The following is a 22610-nucleotide window of genomic DNA, read 5'->3' as shown; positions in this document are numbered from 1 at the left end:
CTACACACTACACCATAATGACAAAACAAAAACATGTTTTTAGATTTTTTAAAGATTTTTTCCCTTAATAATTAAGTATTCAGACACTTTGCTATGACACACGCAATTGAACTCAGGTGCATCCTGTTTCCATTGGTCATCCTTGTGATGTTTCTACAACTTGATTGGAGTCCACCTGTCGTAAATTCAATTGATTGGACATGATTTGGAAAGGCACATATAAACTCAGCAAAAAAAGAAACGTCCTCTCACTGCCAACTGTGTTTATTTTCAGCAAACTTAACGTGTAAATATTTGTATGAACATAACAAGATTCAACAACTGAGACATAAACTGAACAAGTTCCACAGACATGTGACTAACAGAAATTGAATAATATGTCCCTGAACAAGGGGGGGGGGGGTCAAAATCAAAAGTAACAGTCAGTATCTGGTGTGGCCACCAGCTGCATTAAGTACTGCAGTGCATCTCCTCCTCATGGAATGCACCAGATTTGCCAGTTCTTGCTGTGAGATGTTACCCCACTCTTCCACCAAGGCACATGCAAGTTCCCTGACATTTCTGGGGGGAATGGCCCTAGCCCTCCCCCTCCGATCCAACAGGTCCCAGACGTGCTCAATGGGATTGAGATCCGGGCTCTTCACTGGCCATGGCAGAACACTGACATTCCTGTCTTGCAGGAAATCACGCACAGAACGAGCAGTATGGCTGGTGGCATTGGGTACCACATGAGGGAGGAGGATGTCTTCCCTGTAACGCACAGCATTGAGATTGCCTGCAATGATAACAAGCTCAGTCCGATGATGCTGTGACACCGCCCCAGACCATGACGGACCCTCCACCTCCAAATCGATCCCGCTCCAGAGTACAGGCCTTGGTGTAACGCTCATTACTTCGAGGATAAACGCAAATCCGACCATCACCGCTGGTGAGACAAAACCGTGACACATCAGTGAAGAGCACTTTTTGCCAGTCCTGTCTGGTCCAGCGACAGTGGGTTTGTGCCCATAGGCGACGTTGTTGCCGGGGATGTCTGGTGAGGACCTGCCTTACAACAGGCCTACAAGCCCTCAGTTCAGCCTCTCGCGGACAGTCTGAGCACTGATGGAGGGATTGTGCGTTCCTGGTGTAACTCGGGCAGCTGTTGCCATCCTGTACCTGTCCCGCAGGTGTAATGTTCGGATGTACCGATCCTGTGCAGGTGTTGTTACACGTGGTCTGCCACTGCGAGGACGATCAGCTGTCCGTCCTGTCTCCCTGTAGCGCTGTCTTAGGCGTCTCACAGTACGGACATTGCAAGTTATTGCCCTGGCCACATCTGCAGTCCTCATGCCTCCTTGCAGCATGCCTAAGGCACGTTCACACAGATGAGCAGGGACCCTGGGCATCTTTCTTTTGGTGTTTTTCAGAGTTTGTAGAAAGGCCTCTAGTGTCCTAAGTTTTCATAACTGTGACCTTAATTGCCTACCGTCTGTAAGCTGTTAGTGTCTTAACGACCATTCCACAGGTGCATGTTTATTAATTGTTTATGGTTCATTGAACAAGCATGGGAAACAGTTTTTAAACCCTTTACAATGAAGATCTGTGAAGTTATTTGGATTTTTACGTATTGTCTTTGAAAGACAGGGTCCTGAAAAGGGGACATTTCTGTTTTTGCTGAGTTTATAAGGTCCTACAGTTGAAAGTGCATGTCAGAGCAAAAACCTAGCCATGAGGTCGAAGGAATTGTCCGAGACATGATTGTGTCGGCACAGATCTGGGGAAGGGTACCAAAACATTTCTGCATCATTGAAGGTCCCCAAGAACACAGTGGCGTCCATCATTCTTAATTGGAAGATGTTTGGAACCACCAAAACTCTTCCTAGAGCTGGCCACCCAGGCAAACTGAGCAAGAGAAAGGCCTTGTTCATGGAGGTGATCAAGAACCCAATGGTCACTTTGACCGAGCTCCAGAGTTCCTCTGTGGAGATGGGAGAACTTTGTAGAAGGACAGCCATCTCTGCAGCACTCTACCAATCAGGCTTTTATGGTAGAGTGGCCAGATGGAAGCCACTCCTCAGTAAAAGGCACATGACAGGAGTTTGCCAAAAGGCAACTAAAGGACTCTCAGACCATGAAAAACAAGATTATCTGGTCTGATGAAACCAAGATTGAACTCTTTGGCCTAAACGCAAAGCGTCACGTCTGTTTTTCAGCGGCAGGGACTAGGAGACTAGTCGGGATCGAGGGAAAGCGGAACGGAGCAAAGTACAGAGAGATACTTGATGAAAACCTGCTCCAGAGCGCTCAGGACCACAGACTGGGGAGAAGGTTCACCTTCCAACAGGACAAAGAACCTAAGAACACAGCCAAGACAATGCAGGAGTGGCTTCAGGACAAGTCTTTGAATGTCCTTGAGTGGCCAGCCAGAGCCCGGACTTGAACCCGGTCCAACATCTCTGGATCAACCTGAAATAGCTGTGCAGCAATGCTCCCCATCCAACCTTACAGAGCTTGAGATGATCTGCAGAGAAGAATGGGAGAAACTCCCCAAATACAGGTGTGCCAAGCTTGTAGTGTCATACTCAAGAAGACTCGAGGCTGTAATCGCTGCCAAAGGTGATTTAACAAAGTACTGAGTAAATGGTCAGAATACCTATGTAAATGTGACATTTCAGGTTTTTTTTTTTATGTAATTTGCAAAAACTTCCCCAAAACTTTTTTTGCTTCGTCATTATGGGGTATTGAGTTTTTTTTTTAAATCTTTTCGTTCCATATCTCATTTAATTGGACCCCCTTCACAGTAGTAAATAGATAAGCCATTTCAAGTAATTTGCTATTTTCGATCTAAAGCGCAGTTTAATGGGTGAACAGATGGTTCACCGTTTCTATTGATATTTGAATAGTGTCATTTCAAATTTCTCCAGTAAACATTATTTCATTTAAAAACTTAATACTGCATCATTACAGAATACATTAATGACGTTTTCTGGCCATGAGTTCATATTCTCGAGGTAGCCATGCAACAAATAACCATGTTAAACCTCTCATCTAATTGGGTCTATTAGATAGGCTAAATTCAATTTCATGCAATTTCATGCACCCAACAGGGATCGCGGTTTATAACATACAGTAGAATTTAACAGATGAATAGAGAATTGATATTTAGCGTCGAAGTGTGTAGTCCAGGGTTTCCCAAACTTGGTCCTATCCCGCCTGGGTGCAGATTTTTGTTTTTGCCCTAGCACTACACAGCTAATTCAAATAACCAACTCATCAAACTTTTGATTATTTGAATCAGCTGTGTAGTAGTTGGGCAAAAACCAAAATGTGTACCCAGGGAGGCCCCATGACTTGGGTTTGGGATGCTACCACTGTAAATAGGCCTACTGTAGTTTTCCTTTTTAATGGAAAAAGTGAATTCAAAACATTATTGCATTTAAACAATCTGTTTACAGGTCCACAACAATTTGCAATTGTTTTTGTCTTTCAGAAACAGTCAGATACAGCAAATATCACTGCAAAAGATATCATTCTGCCAACACCTCCAAAAACATTTTATCAAGTGTGCCATGTATTGCGATTTCCTTTAGATACTGTCTTGGCCTAATTCCAACACTTCCAAAGTATACAGCAAGTAAGGGCTTTATTGTCACCATAAAAGGTGAATGATGGGAGTTTTTCTGGCGGAGTTATAATGCTCGTTCACGAGCGCAAAGTTTTATGACAGGTCTGATTTATGCATATGGGATGCGCCAATTTTATAAATCTGAAAGGCACACGCAGATATTTAGTGTTAAATTTACACAATGGTTGTAAATGAGTGCCCTGGGGTCACCAACCGGTTACACCAGATGACTAATGTTGCTGTGCTCACTTTACCATGGAAGATGATGAATAGTGTTGTTATTTTGGAGTTGGATTACTACCATGCAAGATCATAACTGTATGCTACATCAGTGTTTCCCAATTGTTTTGGTCAGGAGGCCTGTCCAACACGTGAGCATAACATCGATGTGACAACCATGTACAGTAACAGCCATGTGACATCCATGTTTGAATCACATACAGCTCCCACTCACATGAATCATACATCAGCACTTTCACAGTTGGGAACAGCACAGGAAAAACCCCTGATGTATGTCACATTGATGGTAGTGCATTGATTTTTTTTGGTTCAAGCGTAGCCATGAAAACCATTTTAAATGAATGTACAGTAAATGTGAGGGTGTTCAGTAACATGTCAATTTATGAAGTGGTTGGAAGTTACACGAGTAGCCTACAATCCTGCCAAACAGACAACCGTGTTGTCTAAAACATCTTAAAGGGATAGTTCCTGCCAAACACAACAGTATTGTCTAATTAAGTCTAAAACATCTTAAAGGGATAGTTCACTTTTTGGAGGTTGTAGCTCAGGGATTCTTGAAAGATGGGACAATCAACATTTTTCCCACAAAAAGATTTCTTAATATGAACAACATTTTAAATGTAATTTTGATAGACCAAAGTATCAGCTATCACCATGCCAAAAGGAACAAGCTACTAATAAATAAATCATAAAATGCAACTAACTGGATTTATGATAACTCTGTCAGGCACCATAAGTGTTTAAAGGCCTTGATTGTTTAATTCTAACATTAGATAATTCAAATATACTGAACGAAGATATAAACATATGTAAAATGTTGGCCCCATGTTTCATGAGCTGAAAAAAAATCCATACGCAAGAAAAGCTTATTTCTCACAAATGTTGTGCACCAAGTTGTTTACATCCCTGTTAGTGAGCATTTCTCCTTTGCCAAGACAATCCATCCACCTGACAGGTTTGGCATATCAAGAAGCTGATTAAACAGTGTGATCATTACACAGGTGCACCTTGTGCTGGGGACAATAAAAGGCCACTCAAAAATGTGCTGTTGTCACACAACACAATACCACAGATGTCTCAAGTTTTGAGGGAGCGTGCAATTAGCATGTTGACTGCAGGAATGTTCACCAGAGCTGTTGCCAGATGATAATTTTATTTTTTATTTCTTTACCATAAGCCGCCTCATACGTCGTTTTAGGCAATTTGGCAGTACATCCAACCGGCCTCACAACCGCAGAACACGTGTAACCACGCCAGCCCAGGACCTCCATGTCCGGGTTCACCTGGGGATCATCTTAGGAGGGAGGGGGGTGCTGCCCTGCCCTTTTTTGGGGAAAAACAAATTCTGATTGGGGTGCCAGGGCCAACCAATCATGTGAAATCAATAGATTAGGGCCTAATGAATTCATTTTACTTAAATTAACTGTAACCCAGTAAAATCTTTTAAATTGTTGCATGTGACATTTATATATTTGTTCATTAGATGTAATACAAATCCCCAAACTTATTTTTGTGTTATGGTGCTATATAAGCTCCAAGCTAATTTCGTTAGCATTTTTCCATGTTTTTATAGATTTCAGAAGTTAAAACAAAATTTCTAAAGCAAACATTATCCCTTAGATAATCTTAAGGTTTAGTAATCAGCCATCAGTGACGGAGTTGAGAAGCCTCAGAGTTGACAACAAATACTCAAAACAGACATATTTTTTGCCTCTAAAAATAAAAGTTCAATACAAACATTTGTAAAATAGAGAAAATTATTTATTTTAAAATCCCCAGTAAAAACATTCATTCGATCAGATCTTCCAGTACTCTGGAGTTGACGTTAGACAAAATCTGACGTTGATGTTTAACAGAGTTGACAAAAATTTAATTTTTCTTCATTCAAGTGGTATACAAAGCAGCAATTTTGTTTTTCCTCAGTTGCTTTATGACTGTAAAACCTAATTTAAAGATAAACATTTTTGACATAAAATTCACATCCTGTCTTAATCTACCCGGGTGATAGAGTTGACCGTGTATGGTTGTGACATGGTGATTTTAATATTGTTTGTTTAAATCTATCAAAAGAAGAGAACTTTATAGACAATGAGCGGTCTTGTTGCACTACATGTTAGGAGGACATGAAGAAGGGGTCCTTATGGTATAGCTGACCCTGTTCATTCCTGATTTAATTTAGGATTTTAGACAAATCTGACACTTTAAAAAAATATATATATAAAATTATATACACTGCTCAAAAGAATAAAGGGAACACTTAAACAACACAATGTAACTCCAAGTCAGTCACACTTCTGTGAAATCAAACTGTCCACTTAGGAAGCAACACTGATTGACAATACATTTCACATGCTGTTGTACAAATGGAATAGACAAAAGGTGGAAATTATAGGCAATTAGCAAGACACCCCCAATAAAGGAGTGGTTCTGCAGGTGGTGACCACAGACCACTTCTCAGTTCCTATGCTTCCTGGCTGATGTTTTGGTCACTTTTGAATACTGGCGGTGCTTTCACTCTAGTGGTAGCACGAGACGGAGTCTACAACCCACACAAGTGGCTCAGGTAGTGCAGCTCATCCAGGATGGCACATCAATGCGAGCTGTGGCAAGAAGGTTTGCTGTGTCTGTCAGCGTAGTGTCCAGAGCATGGAGGCACTACCAGGAGACAGGCCAGTACATCAGGAGACGTGGAGGAGGCCGTAGGAGGGCAACAACCCAGCAGCAGGACCGCTACCTCCGCCTTTGTGCAAGGAGGAGCACTGCCAGAGCCCTGCAAAATGACCTCCAGCAGGCCACAAATGTGCATGTGTCTGCTCAAACGGTCAGAAACAGACTCCATGAGGGTGGTATGAGGGCCCGACGTCCACAGGTGGGGGTTGTGCTTACAGCCCAACACCGTGCAGGACGTTTGTCATTTGCCAGAGAACACCAAGATTGGCAAATTCGCCACTGGTGCCCTGTGCTCTTCACAGATGAAAGCAGGTTCACACTGAGCACGTGACAGACGTGACAGAGTCTGGAGACGCTGTGGAGAACGTTCTGCTGCCTGCAACATCCTCCAGCATGACCGGTTTGGCGGTGGGTCAGTCATGGTGTGGGGTGGCATTTCTTTGGGGGGCCGCACAGCCCTCCATGTGCTCGCCAGGGGTAGCCTGACTGCCATTAGGTACCGAGATGAGATCCTCAGACCCCTTGTGAGACCATATGCTGGTGCGGTTGGCCCTGGGTTCCTCCTAATGCAAGACAATGCTAGACCTCATGTGGCTGGAGTGTGTCAGCAGTTCCTGCAAGAGGAAGGCATTGATGCTATGGACTGGCCCGCCCGTTCCCCAGACCTGAATCCAATTGAGCACATCTGGGACATCATGTCTCGCTCCATCCACCAACGCCACGTTGCACCACAGACTGTCCAGGAGTTGGCGGATGCTTTAGTCCAGGTCTGGGAGGAGATCCCTCAGGAGACCATCCGCCACCTCATCAGGAGCATGCCCAGGCGTTGTAGGGAGGTCATACAGGCACGTGGAGGCCACACACACTACTGAGCCTCATTTTGACTTGTTTTAAGGACTTTACATCAAAGTTGGATCAGCCTGTAGTGTGGTTTTCCACTTTAATTTTGAGTGTGACTCCAAATCCAGACCTCCATGGGTTGATAAATTTGATTTCCATTGATAATTTTTGTGTGATTTTGTTGTCATCACATTCAACTATGTAAAGAAAAAGTATTTAATAAGAATATTTCATTCATTCAGATCTAGGATGTGTTATTTTAGTGTTCCCTTTATTTTTTTGAGCAGTGTATATATTCTTTTAGGAATCACAGTTTTGAGATAAATATTCTTTAAAGTCAGAGAGGAATATTGCAATAAACTACATAAGATCTTTTTTCAGTTAATATTCATTATTGCCAGTTTTTAGCATTTTAAACAGTTATTTTGAGAGTTTGAAATTGGGAACCTTGCTTCGTGCAAGTCCATTTCCGGTCAAAGAGCCGAAATGGAAATGTATAACATTTAAAATATTTGGAACATTCTAAAAACAACTCCCCTTAATAAAATTGCCCTAAATCTAACTGTTTAGCTCAAATAATGCCACAAAATACAAAATGTCCCCTGCCGTACAAGGATTGTCCAGACTTTCAAGAATCCCTAAGGTTATTGTCGACTTATTGTACCTGGGGTTTTGTCATTGAAACAATCTCTTTAAATCAATGATGGTTGTTCTCATTTTAAAATTAACTTTTCACTCACTCACTAACTAACCTATTGCTGTCCCAGTCCTGTATAGCCAAGCACGAGTCCAACGGCATCGACATCATCATAGCTCTAATAGTCAACCCCGTCAACCCTTTAGGGAAGCATCGACTGGACCTGGTACTGGAACTCAAGGTTAGCATGCCTCTATACGAGTCCCCTTCTCGTGTTCAGTGGAAGTCAATGGTTGGATAAGCAGCAGAGAAATAGCCAATTATACCTACATGAATATTGTATAGGTATACCATCCAGCCCTATATACACATTCATACTTCACACACAAAGTTATCACTATCAATGACAATCATTTGAGAGTACATTTGTTGTTAAAAGTCCCATTTGTCCTGTGTAGTTATGGCCTTACAATGTGATATCTGCTGAGATGTTAGTGAGGGAGGAATGCACGATTTCTTTCCTCCTTTCTTTCAGAAATGTCTTTCCTCAGTGTAATCTCAGCTATTCATCAGTTCATTCATTACTTTAGAACTGATTTGAAGTCTGTTTCCTCCCGGTAACATAGATGATTGTGTAGTGGGTTAGGATGTGATCGTATCGTGACAGGCTCTCTGTGTGCTAGAACAACGCCTCCAAGCTGCTGCTGGCAATCATGGAGAGTCGCCATGACAGCGAGAATGCTGAGAAGATCCTTTACAAGATGAGGCCCATGGAGCTGGTGAGTGGCTCTCTATATACACACACACACACACACACACACACACACACACACACACACACACACACACCGTACTGACAATGTGTGTTCCAGGTGGATGTGATGAAGGAGGCATATGCCCAGGGGCAGGAAAGTGAGGCTGAGGAGAACGCTATAGGAGACCAGATCAAACCTAAAGATGTAGGACACAACATCTACATCCTGGCCCACCAGGTAACACCATGACGTGTGTGTGTGTTTTTTAAAATGCATAATTGAGTGTGTGGGAGAGATTTTGTGCACCATGTATATTCATGCTTTAAAAAGGGCCCAATAAGTACGTGTCACAGAAAAAAACGGTAATTCACTTATGTGTTACACTCTTACTGCCCCGCCAGGTAAGTCTACTTATTATTTTCTGTAGGTGTCGTTATATAGTCTAGTCTTATGTAATTTCAATAGGTGATCATGGATGTGACTTTCAATGGAATAGATGGTTCAGTTCCTATGTTGAGTCATAGTGAAAACCCACACAGAGACGTGTCTCTGTAGAAAGGGTAGACAAGGTCAAGCGCGTTTTTCACTTCTGTCTTTTACTCACAATCGAGCCGAGTGTCAGACAGACAGACAGACGGTATTTCTGCCCCACCAACTGACTGGTTTCATCATGACCACCGAGGTCTCCTGGGCTAGCTGTTTGTACTTCTGAAATAACACGTACACACATGAGCGCGTACAGAAGTTCACACACACACACACACACACACTCCACCCCATTGTATAACCCCACATATGCAAATGAACATACCATAGATACCACACTCCTGCCTCAAGCATTTATATATACACACAACCCAAGAATTTCTTTGTTCCTGTTTATCAGTAAAAGCCACCACACTTCTGAACATCTGCTGTGTCTGACATAGTCAGCTGAGTATCACCCGCATCACAGCTGACAACTGTATCATTTGTCTCCCTCACTGATGTCTATATCACCACAGAAGGAGCAATAGACAGGCAGCCTAATCCATCATTGGATAGAGCGGATAAGTAGTACAGTGTCAACAACAGAGACTTGGAATTGAGCAGATTGGGGAATGATGTCTCCACTTGGTGATTTAATGCAGAATGCCTCACTGAATGGCATCGATCTCTCACTGGTCTGTTTCACTGTAAGGACTGTATCCCTTTACATCTCATGTTTCTCCTTGACAATTAGACCATCTGTGTTACTCTCCCACATTGGCACGTATGGACATACGTACGCACACACACACACAGACATATCCTCTCAATATACACTGAGTATACAAAACATTAAGAACACCTGCTCTTTCCATGACATAGATTGACCAAGTGAAGCTTCGATCCCTTATTGATGTCACTTGTTAAATCCACTTCAATCATTGTAGATGAAGGGGGAGACATGCTAAAGAAGGGTTTTTAAGCCTTGAGACAATTGAGTCATGGATTTTGTATGAGTACCATTCAGAGGGTGAATGGGCAAGACAAAAGATTTGTGTCTTTGATTGGGTTATGGTAGTAGGTGCACCGGTTTGTGTCAAGAACTGCAAAGCTGCTGGCTTTTTCACACTCAACAGTTTCTCGTGTGTATCAAGAATGGTCCACCACCCAAAGGACATCCAGCCAACTTGACACAACTGTGAGAAGCATTGGAATCATCCCTGTGGAATGCTTTCAAGACCTTGAAGAGAGTCCCATGCCCTGATGAATTGAGGCTGTTCTGAGGGGAAAAGGGGAGGGGGGGGTGGGGGGGGTACGCAGCTCAATATTAGGAAGGTGTTCCTAATGTTTGGTATACTCTGTGTGTGTTTTACATTGCTAGACATTTGTTTCGAAGTTACAAACAAATCAGATGATCAAATGGGTGGGGTAACTCAGAGCTGTAATACATACTGAAAGTACTGTGTTGACTGAGTGGCTGTACTGTGTGTGTTCCAGCTGGCCAGACACAGTAAGTTCTTGCAGCAGAGCTTGAGGCCGCCAGCGACTGGGCTATTGCTGAGCCATAAAATAGAGGGAGAAGACGCCCTCGGTTACTATGCCAACCATACCGCTCAGATAGAGGTAGGCCTCATCCAGACAGTGTTCATCGCATCCCATTGTCCCAACCCAGCAGGGAATACTGGTTGAAATTACATCATAATGACTGTCTTTCAACCAGTTTTTGCCCTCTGGAAAGCTACAGGCCTCTTTTGCCCTTTTTAAAAATATATATCTGTTGGTGCTATTAGATAATATATATATATATACCCCAGAGTATCATATTTTGCTGGCTCTTGCGTGGCTTAATCATCAATGAATCCAAAGGGGTTATTATGCAATGGTAACAAGCATTCATTGAGATGATGCCAACAGATAACTGGTGGACTGTCTTTGATTGAGTGGTTGTGGTCTGAAAGTCTGCTGTTTGTCCGATTTGATGCTAGAACATGCTATTAGATATACCCCTGAAAGTAGGGATGAGCGGTATCCAGATTTTCATACCTTCATACACTTCCTCACCATAACGAGGCATACGGTATAACCAGCAGTCGTTTTTGTTTGTTTTTATGCACAAAACAAATGTAGGCTAGCTAGTCACATAGCTAGCAAGTTAGTAAACCAAATGCATACAGTAACAGCCTTGAGCTGGAGATAATGTATTTAGCATATCTTAGATAGTTAACTTACACTAATGCTTATAACTGTATCACGCAAGCACCCCAAATCATACCGTCGGCATAATACCTTGATATATGGTATACCGCCCAAGCCTACCTGAAAGTACAGCTACTTTTTGTTCTTAGTCTTAGAGGTATCATCATATCATGTTCTTTCTTCAGATTGTGCGTCACGACCGCACAATGGAGCAAATAGTGTTCCCAGTGCCCAACATCTGTGAGTACCTGACAGAGGAGTCCAAGACGCGCGTTTTCACCACCACCGAGAGGGACGACCAAGGCAGCAAGGTCAATGACTTCTTCACGCAGTTCGACGACCTCTACAACGAGATGCGCTGGCAAAAGAAGATACGCAGTAAGAGACCAAGATTTACACTGACAAAACATTCTGTAATCTCTTTCTAAGGTGACATTTCCAGGTTTATTGTGATACACGGGTATTAACCAGATGTCCCCTGTGTCTGTTCAGATAACCTGGCTCTGTTCTGGTTCTCTCGGCACATCTCTCTGTGGGGAAGCATCTCTTTCTACCTGGCAGTGCTGGTCAATGTGGCCGTGGCTCTCTTCTACCCCTTCGGTGACGACGAAGATGAAGGTGAGATTTTCTACTGGCCTACAGCTGGGTCTTATTCATTAGGGCACATGGTTGCCAGTGTTTCCCCTATATTAATTTAGCAGCGACATACAGTTGAAGTTGGAAGTTTACATACACTTAGGTTGGAGTCATTAAAACTTGTTTTTCAACCACTCCACAAATTTCTTGTTAACAAGCTATAGTTTTGGCAAGTCGGTTAGGACATCTACTTTGTGCATGACACAAGTAATATTTCCAACAATTGTTTACAGACAGATTATTTCAATTATAATTCACTGTATCACAATTCCAGTGGGTCAGAAGTTTACATACACTAAGTTGACTGTGCCTTTAAACAGCTTGGAAAATTCCAGAAAATTATGTCATGGCTTTAGAAGCTTTTGATAGGCTAATTGACATAATTTGAGTCAATTGGAGGTGTACATGTGGATGTATTTCAAAGCCTACCTTCAAACTCAGTGCCTCTTTGCTTGACATCATGGGAAAATCAAAAGAAATCAGCCAAGACCGCAGAGACCTCCACAAGTCTGGTTCATCCTTGGGAGCAGTTTCTAAATGCCTGAAGGTACCACGTTCATCTGTACAAACAATAGTACGCAAGTATAAACACCATGGGACCACGCAGCCGTCATACCGCTCAGGAAGGAGACGCGTTCTGTCTCCTAGAAATGAACGTACTTTGGTGCGAAAAGTGCAAATCAATACCAGAACAACAGCAAAGGACCTTGTGAAGATGCTGGAGGAAACAAGTACAAAAGTATCTATATCCACAGTAAAACGAGTCCTATATCGACATAACCTGAAAGGCCACTCAGCAAGGAAGAAGCCACTGCTCCGAAACCGCCACAATAAAGCCAGACTACAGTTTGCAACTGCACATGGGGACAAAGATAGTACAGTCCTCTGGTCTGATGAAACAAAAATAGAACTGTTTGGCCATAATGACCATTGTTATGTTTGGAGGGAGAAGGGGGAGATTTGCAAGCCGAAGAACACCATCCCAACCGTGAATCACGGGGGTGGCAGCATCATGTTGTGGGGGTGCTTTGCTGCAGGAGGGACTGGTGCACATCACAAAATAGATGGTTTCATGAGGAAGGACAATTATGTGGATATATTGAAGCAACATCTCAAGACATCATTCAGGAAGTTAAAGCTTGGTCGCAAATGGGTCTTCCAAATGGACAATGACACCAAACATACTTCCAAAGTTGTGTATATATACACCCACACACACGGTATACATATAAACTCAGCAGAAAAAGAAACGTCCTCTCGCTGTCAACTGCGTTAATTTTTTTTAGCAAACTTAACGTGTAAATATTTTTATGAACTCAACAAGATTCAATAACTGAGACATAAACTGAACAAGTTCCACAGACATGTGACTAACATAAATGGAATAATATGTCCCTGAACAAGGGAGGGGGGGGTCAAAATCAAAATTAACAGTTAGTATCTGGTGTGAGCACCAGCTGCATTAAGTATTGCAGTGCATCTCCTCCTCATGGAGTGCATCTCCTCCTCCAGTTCTTGCTGTGAGATGTTACCCCACTCCTCCACCAAGGCACCTGCAAGTTCCCTGACATTTCTGGGGGGGATGGCCCTAGTCCTCACCCTCCGATCCAACAGGTCCCAGACGTGCTCAATGGGATTGAGATCCGGGCTCTTCGCTGGCCATGGCAGAACACTGACATTCCTGACACAGAATGAGCAGTATGGCTGGTGGCATTGTCAGGATTAGCTTGCAAGAAGGGTACCACATGAGGGAGGAGGATGTCTTCCCTGTAACGCACAGCATTGAGATTGCCTGCAATGACGACAAGCTCAGTCCAGTGATGCTGTAACACAGTACAGGCTCCAGAGTACAGGCCTCCTTCGATGATAAACGTGAATCCGACCATCACTCCGGTTAGAAAAAAAACGCGACTCGTCAGTGAAGAGACCACTTTTTGCCAGTCCTGTCTGGTCCAGTGACGTTGTTGCCGGTGATGTCTGGTGAGGACCTGCCTTACAACAGGCCTACAAGCCCTCAGTCCAGCCTCTCTCAGCCTATTGTGGACAGTCTGAGCACTGATGGAGGGATTGTGCGTTCCTGGTGTTACTCGGGCAGTTGTTGTTGCCATCCTGTACCTGTCTCACAGGTGTGATGCTCGGATGTACCGATCCTGTGCAGGTGTTGTTACACGTGGTCTGCCACTGTGAGGACGATCAGCTGTCCGTCCTGTCTCCCTGTAGCGCTGTCTTAGGCGTCTCACAGTACGGACATTGCAAGTTATTGCCCTGGCCACATCTGCAGTCCTCATGCCTCCTTGCAGCATGCCTGAGGCATTTTCACGCAGATGAGCAGGGACCCTGGGCATCTTTCTTTTGGTGTTTTTCAGAGTTCGTAGAAAGGCCTCTTTAGTGTCCTAAGTTTTCATAACTGTGACCTTAATTGCCTACCGTCTGTAAACTGTTAGTGTCTTAACAACCACTCCACAGGTGCATGTTTATTAATTGTTTATGGTTAATTGAACAAGCATGGGAAACAGTGTTTAAACCATTTACAATGAAGATCTGTGAAGTTATTTGGATTTTTACGAATTATCTTTGAAAGACAGGGTCCTGAAAAAGGGGAAATTTCTATTTTTTGCTGAGTTTGAGGTCCCACAGAGCAACAACCAAGCAATGAGGTCGAAGGAATTGTCCGTAGAGCTCTGAGACAGGATTGTGTCCGCACAGATCTGGGGAAGGGTACCAAAACATTTCTGCAGCATTGAAGGTCCCCAAGAACACAGTGGCCTCCATCATTCTTAAATGGAAGAAGTTTGGAAACCCAGAGACTCTTCCTAGAGCTGGCCGCCCAGCCATACTGAGCAATCGGGGAGAAAGGCCTTGTTCAGGGAGGTGACCAAGAACCCAATGGTCACTCCGACAGCCAATCCAGAGTTCCTCTGTGGAGATGATAGAACCTTCCAGAAGGACAACCATCTCTGCAGCACTCTACCAATCAGGCCTTTATGGTAGAGTGGCCAGATGGAAGCCACTCCTCAGTAAAAGGCACATGACAAGAGTTTTCCAAAAGGCACTCAAAGGACTCTCAGACCATGAGAAACAAAATTCTCTGGTCTGATGAAACCAAGATTGAGCTCTTCGGCCTGAATGCCAAGTGTCACGTCTGTTTTTCAGTGGCAGGGAATAGGAGACGATTCAGGATGGAGGGAAAGCTGAACAGAGCAAAGTAAAGACAGATCAGCTCCAGTGTGTGTCCTGGACCACAGACTGGGGAGAAGGTTCACCTTCCAACAGGACAAAGAACCTAAGAACACAGCCAAGACAATGCAGGAGTGGCTTCGGGACAAGTCCCTGAATGTCCTTGAGTGGCCAGCCAGAGCCCAGACTTGAACCCGATCGAACATCTCTTGATCGATCTGAAAATAGCTGTGCAGCAATGCTTCCCATCCAACCTGACAGTTTGAGAAGATCTGCAGAGAAGAATGGGAGAAACTCCCCAAATTCATGTTTTCCAAGCTTGTAACGTCATACCGAAGAGGATGGGAATTAGAAAGAGGCGCTGAGAAAGAGGTCCTGGCAGTGAAGTGGGCTCTAGAAAGCCTGAAATACTACCTGCTAGGGCGCCACTCATCAGTGACCATGCTCCACTCACCTGGATGCATAAGGCTAAAGAGAAGAACGACCTGGTGATGCAGGGTTGTTTGAGTCTCCAACCGTTTTACTTTGGCTTAAAACACAGATCACAGAAGAAAATGGGAAATGTGGATGGGTTATCCCGCATGCATGCCTAATTTGCTTCGGTATCCCGACCTAGGGGGTTGAAGCTACAGGGGAGATGTGTTGCAAAGAAGGGGGGTGAGTGATAAATGGCAGAACTAATAAACAGGCTTTGCCCTCTCACTAAAATGGCCACCCCGACCAGAACTACAGATCACAAAATGTCTGACCGCCAAGAACTACAATCCCATAAGCAAGGGGAATGCTCACAAGGTGGGGCCGACCCACAGATAATCAGGATGAGCGAGAAGAAGGGGCTGGGGATCTGTGAACCATAGAGAAAGAGACAATTTATATCAGATGGATTTACCGTGTATGACCTGGACTGTTTGGACTTACCTGTTGGCGTTTGGACCTGGACCTACCGAGAACACGATTCGTGTCCCGAACCCTGCTATCCTTGACCACGCCTGCGGCCTGGATGGAGAATCCAACATACAGGTACTGTCCTGTTCGAAAGAACTCTCATTCTGGGCTGATTTTGGTGACCCGAGCATTATTCTCTTTAGCCCTATGCATCCAGGTGAGTGCAGCATGGTCACTGATGAGGGTGAAGTGGCGCCCTAGCAGGTAGTATTTCAGGCTTTCTAGAGCCCACTTTACTGCCAGCGCTTGTTTCTCAACGACTGAGTAGTTGGTCTCCCATGGTTTCAGCTTCCTTCTTAAAAACAGGATGGGGTGTTCTACCTCTTGGGAGAGCACGGCTCTCAAGCCAAAGACTGGTCCCACCAGCACTGGATTACAGTAGAGAGCCTCCTGTAATGTTCTAAATGCTTTGGTGGCCTTTTCATCCCATGTTTGGCCCTCTGGCTCTAGTCATGTCGGTGAGTGGGGCGGCCACTGTGGCATAACTTGGGATAAACTTCCGATAGTAACCGATCAACCCTAGGAAGGCTCAAACCTGCTTCTTATTTACTGGTTTCGGCCATCCTCGAATTGCCTAGATCTTCTTAAGTTGGGGTTTGATTAACCCTCTTCTCACGGTGTATCCCAGATATTCGGTTTCCTCTAACCCCAAGTAACACTTTGCAGGGTTTGCCGTGAGCCCTGCCTTCCTAAGGGCATCTAGCACTGCCTGTACCCGGGGTAAGTGGGATTCCCAATCTGGGCTGTAGATCCCCACGTCATCTAACTAGGCTGAGGTGTAAGCTCGGTGCGGTTTTAGGACCTGGTCCATTAGCCATTGAAAGGTGGCTGGGGCCCCGTGTAATTCGAATGGCATGACAGGGTATTGAAACAAACCAGTGGTTGCAAAGGCTGTCTTTTCTTTGGCTCTGGGGGTCAGAGGAATTTGCCAGTAACCTTTGGTCCAGGGTCGTAATGTACCGAGCTTTACCAATTTGGGCATCAAACTTGGAGATTTCATTTACCTTCCAAAAATCATTACAAAACCGCTTGGAGACCATCACAATTGGGCAAGACCACTCACTATGTGACTCTACAACCACTCCATGTGCCGACATTTTCTCAGTCTCTGCTCTAATCGCAGCTTGTCGAGGCTCGGGTAACCGATATGGCCTCATGCTCACTTTTCTCCCTGGTAGGGAAACAATACCATGAGCCGTAACCTTAATTCGGCCTGGTATCCCTGAAAGCACATCTGTTTTTCTGGATCAGGGTCTTTACTTCCTGTACTTGTGCTGGGTACAGAGTAGGTGAAACATGCACTTCGGCTGCCTCCTGAGTGGGTGTGGGGTACGTGACAATTAGTGTTTCTCTCTCTCTACATGCTTTTAAAACTTCTTCAGGCTGCAAGCCCGACATCGGGATCAATATGACAACAGCCTGTCCAAGTGCAGGGCGCGAAATTCAAAATCTATTTTTGTAAAATATTTAACTTTCACACATTAACAAGTCCAATACAGCATTTGAAAGATAAACATCTTGTCAATCCAGCCAACATGTCCGATTTTTTAAATGTTTTACAGAGAAAACACCACATATATTTATGTTAGCTCACCACCAAATAAAAAAGAGGACAGACATTTTTCACAGCACAAGTAGGATGAAGTAGCATGCACAAGCCAACCTAACTAACCTAAAACCAACCTAAATAACCTAGAAAAAACTACCTCAGATGACAGTCCTATAACATGTTACACAATAAATCTATGTTTTGTTCAAAAAAAATGCATATTTTAGCTATAAATCAGTTTTACATTACTGCTACCATCATAGCTACAGTAAGAAATCGCACGGGAGTAGCCAGAGAAAATACAGACACCAACGTCAACTACCTTATTACACATCAGAAAACATTTCAGAGAAATATATGGTGGATAGCTAATGAAAGAGAAAGATCTTGTGAATACAGACAATATTTCCGATTTCTGAAGTGTTTTACAGCGAAAACACAATATATCGTTATATTAGCTTACTACAATAGCTAACACACAGCAGCATTGATTCTAGTCAAACGCTAGCGATAGCACAGTTCGACAGATATATGAAAAAGCATCCCAAATTGGGTCCTTATCTTTGTTGATTTTCCATCAGAATGTTCTCCAAAGGGTCCTTTGTTCAGAACCGTGTTCATTTGGACCTAGAACGAACGATGTCCCTGTTGAATTAGCATGGCACACTGGCCATGCCGTGCTAACCTCTCCGTCTTGACAAAATTCTTGCGTCGCATCACGTCTAAAGTCCAGAATAAATTTCAATAATATAATTAAAGTATATTCAAAAAACATACTTTAGGATGAGATTGTGACATGTATCAAAGAAAATCGAAGCTGGAGGTCATATTCACCTATAACGAGTGTTTTCCAGGAGCGCAGTCCAGTTCCTACTTCGCGCCCAGAAAAAAATATAAAGTGCGCACTTATCACTCAAAGATGTTCTTTTCAGTCCCTGACAGAGATAATCAAGTCATTTTTTCTCTCACTTCCGCATGACAACCAGGGGAAGATGTGTGACGTGTTTGTACAGTCCTAAGTGCCAAGGCCTTTTATAGAGAGTATCTTGAAGAGAGACATAGCTTCTTGGAAAAGTCACTTTTTACAGAAAATGGGCTGTAAAAAGAGTTATGTTTCACTTAGAGAAATAATTAAACCTGTTTTAGAAACTAGAAGGTGTTTTCTATCCAAAGGTAATAAATAATATGCATATTGTACGAGCAAGAATTGAGTACGAGGCCGTTTGAAATGGCCACCTCTTTCCACTGCTTATACTTACTGCTGATTTTTGAGCCATAAGAGGTTAACAGGTTAATGTGATAGATCTGTTCTGGAGGCTGACGACCTGGCTGTCGGATCTGATAATTATCTTCTCCTATTGTCTCCAGCACTTCATATGGTCCTTTCCATGTAGCTTGTAGTTTACACTCTACCGTGGGGACCAGCAATAACACCTGATCTCCCCGTTGAAATCCCCTCAGGGTAGCCTGCTGTTTATAAGTGTGCCGCTGGTGCTCTTAGTGCTTGTCTCGTGTGTCTCGTGCTCTCTGGCGATGGGCGTGACTGTGGCTATCCTGTCTTGCATTGCTGTGACGTGCTCTATAACACTAGTGTAAGGGGGGATTGGTGCTCCCAGGTTTCCCGAGCGATGTCTAAGATTCCCTGGGGGTGCATCCCATATACCAGCTCAAAAGGTGAAAACCCCAGTGAGGCTTGGGGAACCTCTCTAATGGCAAACATCAGATACGGCAACATGCAATCCCAGTTTTTCTCATCCTTATCGATTATCTTCCTGAGCATTGACTTCAGGGTACGGTTGATTCTCTCAACCAGCCCTTCCTTCTGAGGATGGTAAACCGATGTCCTCAACTGCCACAACTTACAAAGGTCAGCCATAAGGTGGGACATAAAGGGGGTCCCCTGGTCAGTAAGGATCTCCTTGGAATCCCTACCCTGGTGAACAGGAGCACTAATTCCTAGGCAATATTTTTGGAAGGCATCATCCGAAGGGGAATGGCTTCTGGGTATCGAGTGGCATAATCTAGGATGACCAGAATGTATTGGTGCCCTCTGGCGGATTTGGTAGTGGGCCCACTATATCCATTGCTATCCTCTCAAATGGCGTTTCGATTATGGGGAGTGGCACTAACGGGCTTCTAACAGCTGGTTGGGGAGCTGTTAACTGGCACTCGGAACTCTCCACAATGTCGAGCTACCTCAGCCTGAAATCCTGGCCAGTAAAACCTCACAACCCCGTCTCGGGTTTTATTGATACCAAGGTGTCCCCCCAGAATATGCCCATGAGCTAGGTCCAGTACTGTTCTCCAGTACCGAATGGTGACCAACTGTTTCACTACTTCAACCCCTATGTTTGAGACTCTGTACACCAACCCGTTTTTCATGATGAAGTGGGGGAAACTATTATCTTATCATTTATGGGGGTACCATCTACAACCTGCACATCTGCTCTGGCTTGCTGTAGGATTGGATCCTGGGTCTAGGCCGTCCTGAAATTAGTCAGGGACCCTGCCAGGTCTGTTAGTTCTAGATAGTCGCCCTCTGGATCCAGATCGACTCTGGCCCCACTGGTACCGTGCTGCTTGCTATTGACAGGGTCTGCCCCTTCTTCCTCATCCTCCCCTACTAGCACCTGTGAGGTTGGCTCCTGGGAAACCTTCTCTTTTCTTGGCTTTGGTTGAGGGCTACATGCTACTTCCTTCTTGGTCAGGGGTGTTTGTCTTCTCAAATATGCCGTTATTTTAGCTTGACCTCGCAAAGTTAGGACAGTATCTACCCAGTATTACATCATACGGCATCTTCGGGACCACGTCGATCTCATAATCCAGCAGCCCGTCTGCTCACTAAGGCTGTGGGGTACGGGCGGGTATCCCCATGAATGCACAAAACACTGGCCAACCCATCATCGACGTTCTCGGGGTAGACCTCGCTGGTCGAGTATGATGGTCTCGACAATCTCAGCGGGTGAACAGGTCTCCGGTCGCAACCATTTCCGTGTCAGGTGAATCAAGTCGAACATTGGTGTTCAGGGGGGTCCAGGTCTGTTGGCCCACTGGTGGAAGCGGTGTGCCCTCACGGTATCGGTCACTCCCAGTCTAGTCAGAATCTCTCCCTTTATTTTATCGTAATCCTGTGCATCTTTCAACTCTTAGGTCGAATTACGCTTTTTGAGTATCCCCTGCCAGGTATGGTGCCAGAAGCCCTGCCCATTCTTCTTTCGGTGGCCACTTCTCTCTCTCTGCCGTCCTTTCGAAGGTGGTGAGGTATGCTTCCACATAATCCTGCTTTGTCATTTTTTAAAGAAAATTATTGGGCCGCCTCCGGGTATTTGCAGCTGGTAACTGAGGCCCAATTTGGGCCGCTAGCCCCTTTTAGGCCTTCTCTTAACTCCCGGGTGTTTCTCTCTTGCTCCTCTCTGAGCAGCTGGTTGGTGAGGTGCTGGACCTGCAATGTGTCCTGATGCATTCGCATTGCATCCTGATGCGCTATTTGTTGAGCTCTAGTTGCCTCTTGTTGGGCTGCCACTGCATGTAGCAGTGCCTGTATGGCTCCCTCCATACTAATTTTCCCTGTACGGAATAAACAAATCCACCAAAAAAAACCTGACTTCCCTTTGGAGTACTAACTGAACACTTCCTTTTGTCCACCGAACCAGCGGTACGGTTCGTCCCTTTACTCGCTTCAGACCACTCTGTGCCCGCATTCTCCACCACATGTGACAAACCTCCTCAAGGTTAGGAGAGTTTGTCACAAATTAAGCGGTAAGACCGTCACCAAAATCACCCCAGAATGAGAGTTCTTTCGAACAGGACAGTACCTGTATGTTGGATTCTCCGCCCAGGCCGCAGGCATGGTCAAGGACAGCAGGGTTCGGGACACGAATCGGGTTCTCGGTAGGTCCAGGTCCAAACACCAACAGGTAAGTCCAAACAGTCCAGGTCATACACGGTAAATCCAGACGATTCTATATATTGTCACTTTCTCTTTCTCTATGGTTCACAGATCCCCAGCCCCCTTCTTCTCTCTCTTCCTGGTTTATCTTGGTCCTTTATCTGTGGGTCGGCCCCACCTTCTGAGCGCCCCCCCCCCCCCCTTGCTTCTGGGGATTGTAGTTTTTGGAGGTCAGACATTTTGTGATCTGTAGTTCTGGCCAGGGTGGCCATTTTAGTGAGAGGGCAGAGCCCGTTTATTAGTTCTGCCCTCACATCTGCCATTTATCACTCGGCCCCCTTCTTTGCCACAATATATATATATATACTCCCACTCTCTACCGGTCAAAAGAACACCTTCTCATTCAAGGGTTTTTCTTGATTTTTTTACTATTTTCTAAATTGTGGAATAATAATAATAGTGAAGACATCAAAACTATGAAATAACAAATATGGAATCATGTAGTAATCAAAAATGTGTTTAAATCTGAATATATTTTATATTTGAGATTCTTCAAAGTAGCCACCCTTTGCCTTGATGACAGCTTTGCACACTCTTGGCATTCTCTCAACCAGCTCCATGAGGTAGTCATCTGGAATGCATTTCAATTAACAGGTGTGCCTTATTAAAAGTTAATTTGTGGAATTTCTTTCCTTCTTAATGCATTTGAGCCAATCAGTTGTATTGTGAGGTAGGGGTGGTATACAGAAGATAGCCCTATTTGGTAAAAGACCAAGTCCACATTATGGCAATAACAGCTCAAATAAGCAAAGAGAAACGACAGACCATCATTACTTTAACCTCTACGGGATCGGTGTCCCTATACCAGGATGGTTGATACTAACGTGCGCTAACGTATGCTAATGTGAATAGAAGGTATAGGTAACAGCAAACTTTCCAGGACATAGACATGTCTTATATGGGCAGAAAGCTTAAATTATTGTTATTCTAACTGCACTGTC

At 44.3% G+C, this 22610-nt stretch overlaps 1 protein-coding gene across 4 annotated transcripts in view; it reads left to right on the top strand.

Annotated features, from left to right (window-relative positions):
• The window catches only part of LOC139540160 (inositol 1,4,5-trisphosphate-gated calcium channel ITPR2-like), a 163696-nt gene that overhangs the window by 90187 nt on the left and 50899 nt on the right, over window positions 1–22610 (top strand). For 3 of the 4 annotated variants that reach the window (XM_071343751.1, XM_071343750.1, XM_071343753.1), the window contains 6 exons: window positions 8125–8235; window positions 8678–8773; window positions 8867–8986; window positions 10715–10840; window positions 11599–11791; window positions 11906–12031. In XM_071343751.1, coding sequence (XP_071199852.1) covers window positions 8125–8235; window positions 8678–8773; window positions 8867–8986; window positions 10715–10840; window positions 11599–11791; window positions 11906–12031 — 772 coding nt within the window. The remainder of the gene's footprint in view (window positions 1–8124; window positions 8236–8677; window positions 8774–8866; window positions 8987–10714; window positions 10841–11598; window positions 11792–11905; window positions 12032–22610) is intronic. The other variant, XM_071343752.1, reaches the window with a different exon arrangement.

This window comes from Salvelinus alpinus, chromosome 15 (genome assembly GCF_045679555.1).
Source record: "Salvelinus alpinus chromosome 15, SLU_Salpinus.1, whole genome shotgun sequence".
NCBI lineage: Eukaryota > Metazoa > Chordata > Actinopteri > Salmoniformes > Salmonidae > Salvelinus > Salvelinus alpinus.
Note: the sequence above shows the minus strand (reverse complement) of the source record. Positions and strands in the feature narration are given on the sequence as shown.